Below are 16786 nucleotides of genomic sequence, written 5' to 3'. Positions count from 1 at the left end.
CAGTATTCTAAGATTTATGATTACGTTATTACAAATCATAAATTATAATTCGCAATAATACTAAATTAAATATTCATTTGCGATAGCTCGACAACGATCATGAGTAATGATGATATGAATTCATTTTGTTTGATAAACGCTAAAGAATATCATCATTACATCAATTTGCTTAAAAATTTATATCCTTTACATATTATGTAATTTAATAAATAGTACTTTTTCATTTTAAGGAGAACAAAAATGATCCCATACATATTATACATATGAAAATTAAATTAATTCTCGTGTGTTTGTTATTATTGTGATTGATATACTTTTTTTTTTATTTAAACTCTAGATTTTTTCTCTCCCTTTTTTTTCTTTTTCTAAATACCACTGTTCATACTAAAATAATGAAATTAAGTGCAGGTTGAACATTCATATTAATGATTTAAACAAATCAGAATTCAATTGCCTTTAATAAATATGATATTTTAATAAGAGCTCATTATACTAATTTACATTTATATAGGTAGCATCCGCAGGAACTACTTAGTTAATAGCACATTGTATTGACACTTTGTGGTACTGCCTTTTGAATACCAAATGCTATAATAGCACTAGTAGTAAAAGGGCAAAATTTCATTTTTTCTGAACCTACTCTTTAATAATGTTAATACATTTATTAAATGTGCCTAACTGTATTATAATACATATTTAAATTCGAAAAAATGTTGCGGATAATGCGTGTGTGTTAAGAAGTTTTAGCTGGATAATTTATTATAAAATAAAATATTAGTATGGATTCTAATTATTTATAGACAGAAATATTAAAAATGTATAGACAAATTACTTCTACTTATTTGTTTATATGAATTCATGCAGTTGCACATTATTATATCCAGGAAATCAAAAAATATTTACAATGATATTTAAAGTTCAATGCTGAGAAATAGCCAATTTTAGTATGTTGTTGCCTTTTAGATTACTAGATATTATCCTTTCAATTATCTTTTATGAATTGCACAAATTATTTTTATATTAAAATTGTTTGTATCCTGAAGCGTTAAAGTTTTCTCTGCGATGAACTCTCGATAAACTGCGAATAGTGGTAAGCGATCGAAATGAATTTATAAAGAGTTAGTTTCTTTTTTTTTCTGAACAATCCTTGTAAGATTCGTAGCAAAAAAAAAATAATATAGAATGAGCTACTTACAATGCACTAGTATCATTTAATAAAAAAATAGTACACCACGAATGATGATAATTAAAATGCCGTGAATCATAACTTAACGAAAATTTCATTATTAACAAATATTTTGACGGAGATTTAGTGAACTATCTTAATAGAATGTTTCAGCTACCCCTTGCTTCTGTCGTTGATGCGTCCTCGCCTCTCTGCATTTTTAACCATTCAACAAATTCATCAAGCATTACAGGCCCTAAAACAGAATATCGATGTAAAAACAATGCACAAATTTATTGGAAAAAAACATCCTAGGAAAACATAAAAAGAATATTAATATTAATAAATAATATGTTATATATATGCATATGTATGTATATATATATACACGTTAATGTGATTTCCCTTTGTTTATATTCTTCTTTAGGTAAAAAGAATACAATAACATCACTTACACGCTCCATCTAAATCATAATTAGATAAATCATGATAGATTGTACGAGAAAATTCTAAAATGTTGCACCATTGATCTTTGTTGATTACTTTGTACTTGGATTGATCTAGGAACTGAGCAAATTGCGTAAATAAAGGCCAATGCTTTCCTAGAAGTAATTGTAGCATTACTCTAGCAGTTTCCATATCCATACTACGTTGATCTTTATCCTAAAGTATATAGATCAAAATAAAGTACAAATCATCATAGATATTTTGTTTTTTTGTTGAAAATTTCATGGTTGTACATACCCTAGCAAAATCATAGGCATATCTGTAGATTCCTTTAAAAATGTGAGGATCATTTAACTGGTTCCTTAGGTATTCAAGCTTTTGTTGTATTTTATATATGGAATCACATTGTAACTCCGAAAGACCCTTTAACCATTCAGTCAAAGTAAAAAACCCCATTTGACGAGCATTCATTTTATAAGCAAGAACCAGCATCACTACATTTTCAGGTTCTACTCCAATGTCTTCGCAAAACTTCTCCATCCCTTCGGGTCCAAGAGTATCTGAATCATCTGGTGTTGTATATTCTCTAAACCAAGTTATACATCGTTTCTGAGAAAACGATGATGCACTTGACACATCTTCTGTTTTTGTATATCGCCTTGCTCTAAAATAAGAAGAGAAATGAGAAATTTTTCCTTTACGAAGTGTTATATTAACAGCGCTTGTTAATACGCAATGTAACCATCTTATACCCAGATGTATGGCGCAGTCGTTTTGATGGATGCCTTGGTAAACCCTCTTCATGGGCACTAGGTGACATATCAATTGATGTATGATGATGATTTGTGCTAGAGGGCGCTCTACGCTTGCTGCGTGGCATCCCTCTCTTCGCTAAAATTACAATTTATTTTGAATGTCAACGTATACAATGCATTTCAAGAGAAATATTCCATAATAAAATTTGAATATAATATAATCATTCTATACAATTGTCATTTGTATAAAAAGAAAGTAAATCAATGCTATGCGTAATATTTTTTATTGGAGTATGCATACACGAGTATAGAATGTAAAAAGTCATCGCTTTAGAAATTCATTAATTTCATTATGATATATATACTTATGAATAAATTCAATAAATAAGTTAGTAAAGATAGACCATTAAAAACAAAAAAAAAGACGAAAATAGGATTAACGAGTCACTTTTAATAGCAAATTTGTTTAGATATATGTCTGTGCTAAAAGACAATAATAACTTTTAATATTTTCAATTGATTCTATTCAATTTAGTAAATATCTTAAAACGTTACGTGCCACCTTGTTTTGTTGAACTTTCCATTTAGAGTAAAATAATATATCAACTGTAGAAACACATGCTTGAACACAAAGTATACTTTTGGTCATTAGTAATAGATGTGGCAATTAAAATGTTACTTTTAAAAAAAATACATTTGACATATAAACATAAAAATTCGAATGAAATATTAGTGATTGTTGCATAAAGTACAAAATAATCTTAGTACTTCATATTGCAAATCACTTAAAAATTTTTCTCAATTGATCTAATTCTATTAATAAATTGAAAAAAAAATCTACAGTAATAGATCAATATTGAAACAAATCCTTTATTTCTTGATATTAAACATAAAATATTTAACAATAACAGTATTAAGATAAAATGAAGTAACTAAAATGACTTAAAGAAATATTAGCTTGTTCATCATTAATAATGAAAGTTCTTACCACGCAGCAGATGTAGATGTTATTGAGCAAATTAAGCCGACTGGATAAAATGCTAACGTAACTTCTTAATAATGATTAAACAGTCATATTCTTTTTCTATTATAAGAGAAAGATTGAGGTTAGGTGTTCCAAATGATTTTAACACCACGTACTTTTCGAGTCCTAATGTACTACTTTCGAGCAATTTGCACAACATGTGACGTAGCAAGCAAATACCTGAGATATGATAAAATAATGTATTTCAAAATTTATCCTTCGAAGATCTAATATTTTAAATAAATATATATTACGAATAATGAATACGAAAATCGAGATTGATAAATCGTATATATGATGTATATGTATGTGTATGTATATTAAAGATTATCGTGTTGAATAAATGTTAAAAGTGTAAAAAAAAGACTAGACGATATTAAATGATCAAACAAATTTCCTTGAAATATATATAGAAATGTACAAAGAATCGAAGTGACCCTCCCTACCTTGTCTGACGAACGAACCACTAGAGCAATCGTAAAAGAAAACTATTTCTCTTATCCAAAATTTGACATTCAAAATAAGACTTTTATTTTCTTTGTTCAAGTTCCGTCTGTAGAAATAATATAATACATAGTGTAGCCAACGCTAATAAATATAGTTTATTATTCGATTTAATTTTTGGACATAAATTACTACCTAAAACCTTCCCACCGTTCAAAATCTCTCTCTCTCCCTCTTCTTGCAAACTCCGTTTTATTTCATTTTATTGCCGTTTCAAGACAGCATGCCTTTTTACCAGAGATGCCAAACTTAGGAAAACAATTGTTGCTACAGTGATGACAACTGTCAGGAAAAAAGTTTATTTACGTTTCGATGACTTTTCTTTATCGATACTGTCGATATCATTTTTACCGCTAATTTTAAAATATTAATATTGTTATTCAATGTTATGAATCTTATTTAGCAGAAAAAAGTTGGCATAGAACCTCCAGAACTAAGAAAAATGAAGATATACATTTAATTGCTAGCTATTTGCTAATTCGAAATCCATAAATGCTACATATTTTAATTAATTACTTAATTAATTATTGATAATTAAAAATATAAAAAATTTTTTTTTTATTTCTTAGTAAAGCAACGTAATTGGCCACAGCAGAAAAAATGATTAAGTGCGCTAAATTGCTAATAAAATGTTTATTTAAAATCCATAACTTCTAACTTTATTAATTAATTATTTAATTAGTTATTAATAATTAAAAATGTGGAAACGTCATGATGAGGTTATATGTTATACGCATGCGCAACCACAAATTCAAGGTGCATGCACACTTTGAAAAAAATAAAAGTAAAGTTGGTATATACATGCAGGGGATATATTTAAAGTTGATTTCCAAAGTAACAACTATGGAGACTATACAAGGAACACGAACTCCATGTATACAAATGAAATATAAAAATAAAAGGGCGGCCGTGTTCTATTTCGTTTTTATATCAGAACATACCCATCATATAGGTTAAAAGAAGTGTTCCTTTTCTTTAATAAACATACTTATATGACTTCAAAAATATAGTTTTTAATTCTGTCTTAAAAAATAATTAAGAAAGGCTGTCATACCTTAACTAATAATAGATTGCTTTTTATAATGGTCTCAAAAATGTTATAAGGTTAAATAAACACGTATAGAAATTGTTCGCTGCAATAAATTCCTCAACTTGTTCTGACATTTGACAGAACACACAAGCTTTATGCTAAATATACAGAAATGTCTCTTATAGGCCATTGTTACTTCAAAGTAACAGAACTGTATCATAAAAAAAAGTAACGAAATGATATTTGAATTGAATTTGTTTACAATTTATTGCAAAATAATACCCTGCAGGTATACCAACTTTACTTTTATTTTTTTCAAAGTGCGCATGCACCTTGAATTTGTGGTTGCGTATGCGTATAACATATAACCTCATCATGACGTTTCCACATTTTTAATTATCAATAATTAATTAAATAATTAATTAAAATATATAGCAATTATGGATTTCGAATTAGCAAATAGCTAGCAATTAAATGTATATCTTCATTTTTCTTAATTCTGGAGGTTCTATGCTAACCTTTTTGTGCTATCATATTTATCATTAAATACTTTTATTAAAAAACAATTCGATGTAGAATACACCAGATGGCATTGACAGGATTTTTATTTTATCTATTTTTAAATAACAATCTTATTTGTCTTTTAAAATGTTTTTATACTGTTCTATTAAAAATGAAATTTTTATAGATGCATCCTATTACAATTATTGAATGATAATACAAAATTATTATTATTATTATTATAATTTATTTATTGGTCATTTAATGCCAAATGACAACAGATAAGACACAATAACAACTGCTTTCTAGATATATTTTGAATGATTAGAACACAGTTTATATTACATAGTTACAAATGGAATACAATGTCATTAGTGCAATAATCTTTATATATATATATATATATATATATACAATCTATTATTTTAAATAATATAATCTTTATATTTGTATACATAATAATAGATCAAATACTTTAATAAAATGATAGCAAAGTTATATACTGTTGCACACCACATCAAATACAACAAAGAGTAAGATACCGATATATTAAACTAAAATAAGCACCGATTAATTATTATCCGTTTTACCAATTTCTCTGTTATTAACATCAGAAAATTCAATATAATAAATTATTACTGTTTTAAATGAATATAGAATTGTTATCTATAGAGAAGAAGCATAAGTAAAGCATTCTTTAATTAATCGAACTATAATTCTTTTATAATGTTATCTTAAAATATGAATAGAACACATCCACGTTTAATGTTTGTTCATTCTTTTTCTTTTTTTTTTACTTTAACAAATACCAATGTTGTTAACATTCAATACCATTAACTGGCACGGTAATATTGCACTTATTGAAAAGCAGAATGTTCTGTTTAGTATTAAACTAGATCATCCATTGACTTCATTGTCCACATAACACTGTGCATGTACAATAGAATTTTGTAACAAGATGTTATATATCTTTTATGTATATGTATATGTATATAGCTAATATTTACTAGATTGTAGTATTTAACAATATGACGTTGTTACCCGTTGGAAAAATTTAGCTATATTAAAATGGAATTGTATTAGACTCGTGTATAATATATTTTATATTATTTCTTTCTATTAACAATACACAAGTCTTTGTTGAAACGATAGTAGTTTTCAATTTTATATTTTTTTTCTTCTTTCTTTTGTACAGAAAAACATGTTTTCATAGAGCCAATTAAAGATAGAGGAAGTCACGATTTATATGACCAAACGTATCATACATGCAGTTTTATGCAAAAAAAAGAAAGATATTGTCATATACTATTTTCTAACCTACACAATACATTTCAAGTGTTTACTGGTTGCTGCTTAAAAGGGAATGTATCAGTGAATTTCTGATGCAATTAATTTCCTTAATCGGTAAATTTGCGGTTAGGATTACTACCGAACAAAGCAGACCGAATTTCAGGTATCAGTTGTTGAGCAATTAGCTCTAACCGTGACTCCAAAGTGTTGTTGATCTTAATGCGACCTAAATTTTAAAATGAGTTATTTAATATAATATTACTGATACTTTCTACAAATAATATTGATAAGAAGTATATATTCAATATTATTTGAAATAAAAGTAATAACCTGTGAATAAACAGAATTAATGATTAATATTGTTACCTTTAGCCGTTAATAATTCAACGCCGCCACAACTTTCAGCAGGTAAGAAAGTTTCTTGATCTATTTTAAGAGAAGCATCTTTCTTTGTATTTACTTTATATTCTTGCTGTATAGAATCTATAAGAGAATCTACAATAGGAAGATCAACTTGACGAACACGGATAAAAACATTAGTTTCCATAAGCTGTAAAAAATAATAAATAATATATTAATATTTCTAATATTTATATCACATAGTGAAATGATTCAAGTCAAATAATATATACATTTTTAATTGTAGAAAAAGATAGCCTATTGATAATACCTGATAAAGACCTTGAGTGATTAATAATCTCAAAATTTGACCATATTTGCTTGGATTTTGAGTTACTTCACCTAATCTTTTTCTAGCTTCATCGAGAACATTACGTACATGATCATCGCGAACTTTTAAAACTCTTAATCGAGCTTGGTTAAGCATATTTGAAGACTGACTGTAAGAATATGTTTAATTTTACTACTAGAGAATATATTATAATACGTTAAGAATATTATCATTTAGATCTGGGCTTCTCAAAGTATGAATCGGGATTGTATATTGGGTCATATAATTAAATTTTAGGAAAATTAAAAATTTAGCATGGACACTTGGCTTTATCGTTGATATATGATCAAATTTATATTTCTCTATACTCAGAGTTGGGAAAATATTTGCTTGGATAATAAATATTTGCTGGGATCACCAAGTGGAAAAGTTTGAGAAGCCTTGATTCAAATAGATTAAATACTTCTATCGCATGTTCTAATATTCCTAACATTAAGCGGAACAAGCATTTACAAAGTAATTATATGGAAGATGATAAAAACAAATTTGTACACACATTTTTTTCTGTAATTCGACTTGTTTCTCTTTCTTTTCAAAATATTCCATAATTTTAAGCCGTTGTTGTTGGACAAGACGTCCTTTTTCGATATTAAATTCTTCTTCGGCTTTGGCATCTATTTCTTCAGCCTTTTCATTGGCTTCCTGTTCTATGAAAGCCATCATATGGTTGATCTGCAATGCGAATAATAAATTAATATTTTTTATATTCGATTTAAAAACACTCAAATATTCTGCAAGAATTAAATTACTGAAATCATGTGACATTTCATATGTATTAAGTTGCATACAAAATTAGATAAAAATTAAATTTAAAAATACTGTGAATAGTGTGTTAAATATTCGATTTTCTTTTTCATTGTCCTCTTAAATATATTATCAATGCATCCTCCTAATTTTAAATTACATTAATATACATATAAACGCGTAAGGTAGTTTCAAATTTAAAAAAGATCGTAACATATATTTAGGTACGTGAAAATTCAAAAATAACTTTATACGAGACAGACGTAGTCTGTCTTTCAATATTCTTTGCATATATGTTTTAAAATAATATCATTTTATCGAAAGAATTCGTTTAATTCTACGAACCTGTTTTTGTACGTCAGCATCGCTTAGCGCCATGATCAGACTTTTTTATTAATTTATTTAACTATAAATTACAATTGACAGGAACAGTTCTTATTTAAGAGACGAATTTAATTCAGGAGCTCGATGAAAGAGTCAACGCCTATTCACAAAATCGTGATGCCGTTCTCGCGTAACGACGGTCATATGACTGTAATTTGTTCTGAAATTTACCACAGCAGCGCCGCAATAAGGGAAACTGACAGTGGCATCAGGCAAAACGTGAGAATAGACAGTAACCCTTTTACCGATCAAAATTAATGTGTGTGTGTGTATGTAATATGATTCAAATAAAGGGTTTACTATTGCCAGATTGTTTAACACCTTGACCGACATTATTGAATGTTTATAATTGTAAATTTGAATGAACGTCATATATAATTAGAAAATACTTTGAAGTAAAAAATACACTATTCACCAATTAAAGATTTTAATTGGTACATTGCATATTTTATTACATATAGAAGCTTTGCTATTTCGTCTGCAAAATAAAATTAAAATCTTTTATTATTCTTAATTTATCGTATTTATGATTTTCTATATTTGATCATTATGTATATCTTTTTTTTTATAGGAACATTTGTTTGTAGGAATAAAAATAGTCATTTTTATTAAATTTTATCAATTGAAATTAATTTTTAAAAATGATTCTAAAAATTGCTGCTATTATAATTAACAATAAATGAAAACGAGATTAAACATTCATATAAATAAAAGTTCCTGCCTTCCATTCATGCATCACAAACGAAGTTATACTGTATGAGCTAATTACAAAGCGAATGTACATTTTATCATGAAGCAGATAAAGAATAAGATATTACAATGCAATATAATCAGCTAAAATACATCTTAATTTTTACAATGGTGGATAACTATAGTTATCGGTAGTACACAATGAGCATCAGATGTCTGTTGTCTATAGTTCACTGAATTTTCAATACTACTTAACAGTACTTAACAAAACTTTTTAAATTTCTAGTCTTCTATCAGTTCGATCATTAGTAGTATTGAAAGAGTTGATAATGACATAACAATTATATTAATTTTTGGTGATGCGAAGATCGATACATGCTTCTTGTTCAAGATCTAAACTTTCTGGCGTGTCGCTGTTATTAATGGGATCCCCATCGAAATATAATTTAATATTAGATTTTTCAACGCCCCATTCACGAGCGCAAGTGGCAATTAATATTTGAAATTGTTGATTTTTCTTAAGCGGAATCACCATAGATTCCTTACTTGCAGTTTGTACTTTGATTTGACATATATCTTCTTCTATGATTTTTTGTTGATTTTGATGATCATTTTGAGAGATTATACTTGCATCTACAATTCCTCCTTCTAGAAAAAACAATAATTAAAATAATAAAGAAGAGATAATAATATAATTTTATTTAATCAATTTTATTTATACGTACCAAGAATATCTATGATCGAAAGACCCAAAGATGAAGGAGTATCTGCTAGGTTTATACGTTTGTCCTTCTTCATGATTAAGATTTGCTCTATGGAAACATTCTCCATATCTGCAAAGTACTGAAAAACTTTCCTGAAATTCTCGTGCTATAAAAAAGATTATATAATTAGTAAATAGATTTTTATTTGCCCTGTAACGCATAAAACCAATCTTACGTTGTTTATATTTAAACGGTGAATGGCTTTGGATCTCCATAAGATCTTAACATTTATATCAAAATCTTCACGTTTTTCTAAGTCTTCTACATCTTCTTTTAAGTCTATTACATTTTTTTCTAAGTTTTCTACATCTTTTTTTAAATTTTCGTCCTCTTCGCTACTACAATTTAAAATTATTGCATTATCCACCTTTTTTCGGTTCCTTGTATAAGATCTTGTGTGAATAACATTTTCATCTGGCACAGATATAATTTCTAAATTGTTTTCTACAAATCCTAAATCTTCAGTTAAATCGTAAGTAATAATCTGTAAATAATAAATGTAAGTAATGTTTAATAAATTTTCTATAATGAAGATAACAACAACGATTATAATAATAAAAAAAATAATAAATAATACAAACAATACGAATAAAATCCAAAAATATTTATGTCTATGATAATAAAGACAAAAAATGTAAGATATATTACAGAATCTTCTGTCTTTTGTGATCTCCTTCGCCCTCTTCCTCTTTCTCGCCCTCTTCCTCTACCTCTACCACTACCTCTTCCTCTTCCCCTTCCTCTTCCATTACTTTGATTTTTATTTGTTTGTAATTCCTTATGATTTGTCACGACTTTGTTTTGTAATGCTACAATTATTTAACATTTTTTACATTACTAAGAATTTTGTAAATTGTACAAACATTAGAAATTTAGAAATAATTAATGACATATACTCAAACATACCTTTTAAACGTGCTACAGAATTAATGTAATCATCATCGTCCTCAGAAGAACTCTCAAATTCTATGCTGTTCATCATTTTGATTTGTTTTAATATTTACACTAACATTATATAAATTTAATTATTGTAAACGGAACATAAAATGTGAGTATCTAATATTGTGTTTGATTCGTGTTTTTCGCATTAATCTTTATTTTTTTTATATTTATAACATATGTTTTATTTTCTTCTTTTTCCTTTCTTATTAAATGATTAATGCTCAGTATCCAAATAAATAAAACTACAATATACAATTACACCACAATAATAGATCTATCCTTCAAAAATTTAAAAAAAATGTACTTTTGACGCACAATGACTGACTACTGCAGCAATAAGTTTGCTTACACGTTTATGGTAACCGTTTTTACATCTTTCAAATCTTTAACCTCATTTTCATTGTGAATTGACCAATTGTAAGAAACATTTTTTGAAACTGACGAATGGCGATTTGCGATTATTCCCTAGAAGTTGACACTAGTTTTGATTTAAACTACAAGTTTTCATTATTTTTATTTAACTTATTTGATATTTTAGACATTTTAATATTTAAAAATTATGATAATTTTTCTATAATATTACAAACTTTTTTTTAATTGTTAAATAAAATCATTAAAACGTCAATGAAATAATTAAAAATACATTGACCAATAATATTTGATGATAGTGTAATAGTGATTTTCATTGATTCAATTTCCTAGCTTCTCTTTCTTCGTTAGAAACGTAACTTTATGGAGTAAGCTTTTTTTTCAATCCTCTTAGAATCAATGTTCTAACCGATAAATGTTCGATTTTCTTCTGCAAAACAGAAAACTAATTACTTTTCTAAAAGATTAAAAGAAACGTATTTGAAGAAATAATTCAATATGATGAAGGTATGGGTTTTGCTATTATCACGATAACATATATCATAATTAGACTACAAAAAAGGAAAAACTTAATAACGCCTTTACGATTACATTAAAATTTGATAATTTACCGTTATAGAAGTTTTATGTAATTTAGGATGAAATTGAGATACTTCAATTATTGATCCGCATCACACGATATATGAAAAATTTAGCTTTAATTAAATAATTTTTTTAATTTACTTTTAATTTTACGTATATCTCACTTATAATTAAGACTATGATTAATTTATTTAGATGTCAAGATATCCTTCGGACTGTAAAGTCTATGTTGGAGATTTAGGAAGCAGAGTAACTAAACAAGAATTACAGGATGCTTTCTCATTTTATGGACCATTGAGAAGTGTCTGGGTTGCCAGAAATCCTCCAGGATTTGCTTTTGTTGAGTTTGATGATGCTAGAGACGCAGAAGATGCTATTAGAGGCCTGGATGGTCGTACCATATGCGGAAGACGTATTCGAGTGGAGCTATCGAATGGCAAAAGGTTGAGAGATAGAGGTTCATCACGACGAGGTGTAGCAAGACCATTCCATCCCGAAGACAAATGTTATGAATGTGGTGAAAGGGGTCATTACGCAAGAGATTGTCCTCAACACAGAAGTTCTCGTAGAAAACGGTAATATTACTAATTTAATGCAATTACAATTACAGCTCTATATCATGGATATTGATATATGTAGGTATACAGATTGCATTTATTTTATTTAAAAATAAAATGATATACTTTAACTCTACTAGATATTATATTAAAAATTATGAATAGGTCTTTAAAATCTTTCAATATTAACAGTTTCTTGTAATTTGTTTTGCGTTATAAACACTTATTGATGCTTAGAAAACTTATTCTTTACATACTGTAAACATTTATTTTATTTAAAGTATTTTTATTTTGCAAACATATCGTAACATTGAATTATATATTTCTCTGCATACCTATATATTATCATTGAAATCATATAAAATATATTAATTTAATTGTAATATATTTATAAGATGCATAATATATTCATTATTCATATTATATCTATAAAGTTAATAGAAATACATATTTTTTTTTTTAAATATATAATTATTTTCTAAATTCACGAAATTTAATCTCAGGGAAAGACATTTAGTAATTGAACCTAGTAAACGTCTATCTCAATAAGAATGTCTCGTAGATTTGCTAAAAAAAAGAAATTATGGATCAGAAGAAGAAAATCATAAATACTCTCTCTCTCTCTCTCTCTCTCATGCTACATTTCTAATACAGTTACATTATGGAATTAATAAGTAGTAAGAAATCGACAAAGATAAAACCATTACTTCATATCAAAATGATGAACACTACTTAAAAACAATGGTTGAGATAGCGAAGAACTTTGTCGATGTAACAATGCCCAATTATTTATAGGAGATGCGGCTGAACAGGCATACACATGAGAAATGTGTTGCTACTGTGATTCTCGCGAGATTCGCCTTGGGTTCACTTTGTGACACACTGCATAGTTACAGCGTAGAGCACTCACCTACTTTGGGTTTCCTTCTGCACTCTACGAGCGAGAGAGGCAAACACGGCCGACGGAGTGGCTAGTTCTGCGCACTACGATACTTCCACTGACCACTGACATCACCCTAGACAGAGAGTTAATGCACATCGGCACTTCTGGTAGCCCGGCCTTCTTCGTTCGACTTACTGTTTGTGCCTAGTCGTCGTCATAGTACCTAGTGGTCACTGAGAGACAACGTTTTAGCCGTCTCGTCTAGCCACTCTTCGTCCGTTCATCCGACCCTCGCGTGATTTCATCTGCATACGTGCTCATCCGCTCTCCCTTCCTGGCATTGCCATCGCGTGCTCTACGACTGTGTCTGCTATATGCACACAGGAAAGATGGTACATAATAGAATAGTAAACATATTTTGATCGATCGTTAATACAATTCATTTCGCCAATTTAATAAAAGGACATCGATAACAATTGTTAGCTCAATTTTATGGTATTAATAACATATTAGCTCGATTTGAATAAATAACATTATAAAAAACGTGGCATCTCTACTATGGTGCGGGTAGGATTTGTTTTAATCCAGCAGTAGTAAAATTACAATTTTCTCGACATTGTTTTATACTTATACTTGTATATAGTTGTACATAAACCATATGAAAGGAGGTAATCACAGGTGTTGGTAATAACGAAATTAATGAACAGTTACAAGGTGGTCAGCTAAGGCTACGCTATTATAAATTATTGACTGATATATTAAAGATTGTTTACACGTGGATAAACGTGATCTCGTATCTTCAATAGACGAGATAAATTTTTGGGTTGATATTAATATTTAGGTACAACTTTGTTTCAGGAGATATTTATAAAGTATAACTACGAAATAAAGAAGGATATCTTTAAAGTCCAGGCAAAAAGACTAATATTATCATTATTTTAATTCGATATTATTTATAGGTCTTACTCAAGGTCTCGATCACGGTCACGTTCCCAATCTCGATCACGCTCACGTTCGCGCTCACGTTCAAGATCTCGAAGCAAACGTTCAAGGACGCGTTCGTCTTCCCGCAGTCGTCGATCCCGGAGCAAGAGTGGCCACGCCAAAGACAAATTTCGCAATAAGAGGAAGTCGAATTCTAAGGATCGTAGTCCACGACGAACTAAGTCTAGAACAGCATCTAGATCACGGAGTAGATAGATATGGTAAGTACATTTAATTTTATACCTTTAATCATTTTTCTAAATGCATTCAAATTTATCATTCTTCCATCTATCCCATCTCTGATAATATAATATTAATGGAAAGAGCGGATGGATCCGAATGTATTGTATAATACAATAAATTTTCTAGCATTTCTCGTTTTCCTTAATAATTTCATTATCTACAAATTTTAGTATGTAGTTCAATAACCAGATAAATATTTTAGAATTTCTATTACGTGAGAATATAATGTTGTACTATTTATTTATTCATTGTTACATGTTATCTTACAGTGGACGCGGGTTAAAGAAGTTGAAGACCTACTTCCTTGAAATAACCGCGATCTAAGTTACACTTAGATTATGTAAAAAATAATTGATACATATACTTTACTCTTTTACTATATATTAAGTATGTACTTTCTTGTTCTTTAAATAATTATAAGATCGTATAGGAAACGTAATTTTTTACTAAACCAAAATGAAATATAAAGTTACTTTCAAGGCATGTGTACTATTAATTATTGCATACTTATCGGTAACGGTCAGGAAAAAAGAATAAATTTTCCTACACACACAAAGAATAAAAGAAAATTATTATTCTTAATATTATCTGGCGATATTAAAAGAAAGTTATTATTTCTAATATTCAATGAAACGCTTTAATCTCATGGAAATAAATTACATATTTACACAGATTTTTAATAATAATTGTAAATTTATTTCGCGTTCGTTTTCTTTTAAATATCGTGCACGTTATGGCGAATATTTTACGAGAGAAAAATAAAACGAACGAACAAACAAAATATATAGCTCGAAAAAAAATTACACATGCGTGTCATCTTGCAAGGGTTCACTTAAAACTCTTTTTTTTTCCTAAGCAGTTGGATTAATTTCATGCATGTTGTGCAGTAACATTAGTTGCTTGCATGCTATAATAAAAATTTATCCGGACCAAAACTTAGATTTTACGTTGGAATTATTTGTAAAATAAGAACAAAAGTGAAAGTTAGTCTAATAAATAGTTTCAATTTCATGAATACAAATTATATATTTACTTCTTCCTTTTTTTTTCTTTATATTTATAATAAATATTATTTATATTAGAAAAAGAATAATTATATTTTTGTTAAAGATAAATGATCAACAAGATAGCGTGCATTCTGTTCTTGCACTTGACTTCTACAGTATGCCCTTGATACAACTTGCATTGTCAGGAGAAAAAAGAAGTCGAAAGAAACAAGAAAAGAGAAACCAGTTACAAAAAAAAAAAAAAAAGAAAGAAAGAGAAGATAGGCGAACATATGGTTCCGATACGTTCCGGAGTTTCTTTCATGGGCTTCTTCTTCGTTCATTGCCGACGATATACATACATATAAGAGTCGAACATGAAAAATAGAAAAGGAAAATAACGACACAACGAAGTATCCCTTTAAGTCTTTCTTATGTTTATGTTCCTACGAAGAAACCGGTTTTATTTCATGTCTGTGCAGGACGAACTTCCCTCAAAATGAAAAAAAAGAAATAACCGGCGGTTCATTTACTATCTTTCTCCTTGCTCTTTTCTGTGCATGAGCGTTTTCCTAAGGTGGTACGCATGCGTGCACGACGAGAACGTTTCTTACGTTCCTCGAATCTGGCGCCTAATATCTCCCATAAGATTTCTTCGGGAAATAATAACAGCTAAGGAGAACAACGAAGACTTGCAATTGGGAATAATCATTTCTACTTCTTTGTGTATAATTTGCGTTTACACGAGATATATTTAGGAGATATATTTAGGAGATATATATACGAGATATATATATAGATTATTTATATATATATATATATATATAGGTCTGAAGTTTTTATTAATAATAGGGCGGGTTAAAATGTTATGAGCTTTTACAGTCAAAGAAAAAAAAACAAAAGCTTTTTAAAAAATGAAAGTTAGTTGGACCGAAAAAGAAAACAAAATGGTTTCTATGTTAAACTCAAAAACTATTTAACCGTGAAACCGTGAACGTATATATATACAAATAAATTTTTCTATAAAATTTTATAATCTCATAGTATAATAATAATATAATGGTTCGAATATGAGAAAACTACGTCTAGCATAGATTATTATCATCCGTCACTCTAAGCGGAATGAAGAAATTGCTATGGTGGTAGGAGAAGTAAAGAAGTGGAGGAAAAGAAAGAAAGAAAAGAAAGAATGATGCTCGAGGGCGATCTAAG

General features: G+C 28.4%; 4 protein-coding genes across 6 annotated transcripts; 1 reads left to right on the top strand and 3 right to left on the bottom strand.

Annotated features, from left to right (window-relative positions):
• Positions 1–450: 450 nt before the first annotated feature.
• LOC122520566 (DCN1-like protein 5) lies at positions 451–5311 on the bottom strand. Its single transcript, XM_043640660.1, has 8 exons — positions 4950–5311; positions 4031–4177; positions 3838–3944; positions 3356–3571; positions 2365–2503; positions 1910–2276; positions 1621–1828; positions 451–1421 (listed from the first exon to the last, which is right to left on the bottom strand). The coding sequence occupies exons 5-8, from the start codon at positions 2490–2492 to the stop codon at positions 1336–1338; spliced, it is 789 nt and encodes a 262-aa protein (XP_043496595.1). The 5' UTR covers positions 2493–2503; positions 3356–3571; positions 3838–3944; positions 4031–4177; positions 4950–5311; the 3' UTR covers positions 451–1335.
• Positions 5312–5718: 407 nt separating this feature from the next.
• Positions 5719–8883, bottom strand: LOC122520565 (V-type proton ATPase subunit E). The gene is made up of 5 exons (XM_043640659.1): positions 8536–8883; positions 7943–8118; positions 7387–7555; positions 7083–7266; positions 5719–6942 (listed from the first exon to the last, which is right to left on the bottom strand). Exons 1-5 carry the CDS (start codon positions 8566–8568, stop codon positions 6824–6826), a joined length of 681 nt encoding a protein of 226 aa, XP_043496594.1. The 5' UTR covers positions 8569–8883; the 3' UTR covers positions 5719–6823.
• Positions 8884–9381: 498 nt separating this feature from the next.
• On the bottom strand, positions 9382–11357 carry LOC122520563 (uncharacterized protein CG4449). The gene is made up of 5 exons (XM_043640654.1): positions 10935–11357; positions 10677–10837; positions 10204–10512; positions 9990–10134; positions 9382–9912 (listed from the first exon to the last, which is right to left on the bottom strand). Exons 1-5 carry the CDS (start codon positions 11008–11010, stop codon positions 9611–9613), a joined length of 993 nt encoding a protein of 330 aa, XP_043496589.1. The 5' UTR covers positions 11011–11357; the 3' UTR covers positions 9382–9610.
• Positions 11358–11691: 334 nt separating this feature from the next.
• Positions 11692–16730, top strand: LOC122520564 (serine/arginine-rich splicing factor 7-like). 3 transcript variants are annotated; one of them, XM_043640656.1, is made up of 4 exons: positions 11692–11846; positions 12117–12496; positions 14321–14566; positions 15699–16730. In XM_043640656.1, the coding sequence occupies exons 1-3, from the start codon at positions 11838–11840 to the stop codon at positions 14559–14561; spliced, it is 630 nt and encodes a 209-aa protein (XP_043496591.1). In that variant the 5' UTR covers positions 11692–11837; the 3' UTR covers positions 14562–14566; positions 15699–16730. The 3 variants fall into 3 exon arrangements, with proteins under 3 accessions (XP_043496591.1, XP_043496590.1, XP_043496593.1); XM_043640655.1 differs by lacking the exon at positions 15699–16730 and adding an exon at positions 14858–15603; XM_043640658.1 differs by lacking the exons at positions 14321–14566; positions 15699–16730 and adding an exon at positions 13274–13600.
• Positions 16731–16786: the final 56 nt, after the last annotated feature.

The sequence above is a fragment of the Polistes fuscatus genome, unplaced genomic scaffold, assembly GCF_010416935.1.
Source record: "Polistes fuscatus isolate 324 unplaced genomic scaffold, CU_Pfus_HIC Scaffold4, whole genome shotgun sequence".
In the NCBI taxonomy this organism is placed as follows: Eukaryota; Metazoa; Arthropoda; class Insecta; order Hymenoptera; family Vespidae; genus Polistes; species Polistes fuscatus.
The sequence above is the reverse complement of the archived record's forward strand: the minus strand, read 5'-3'. Positions and strand labels throughout refer to the sequence as shown.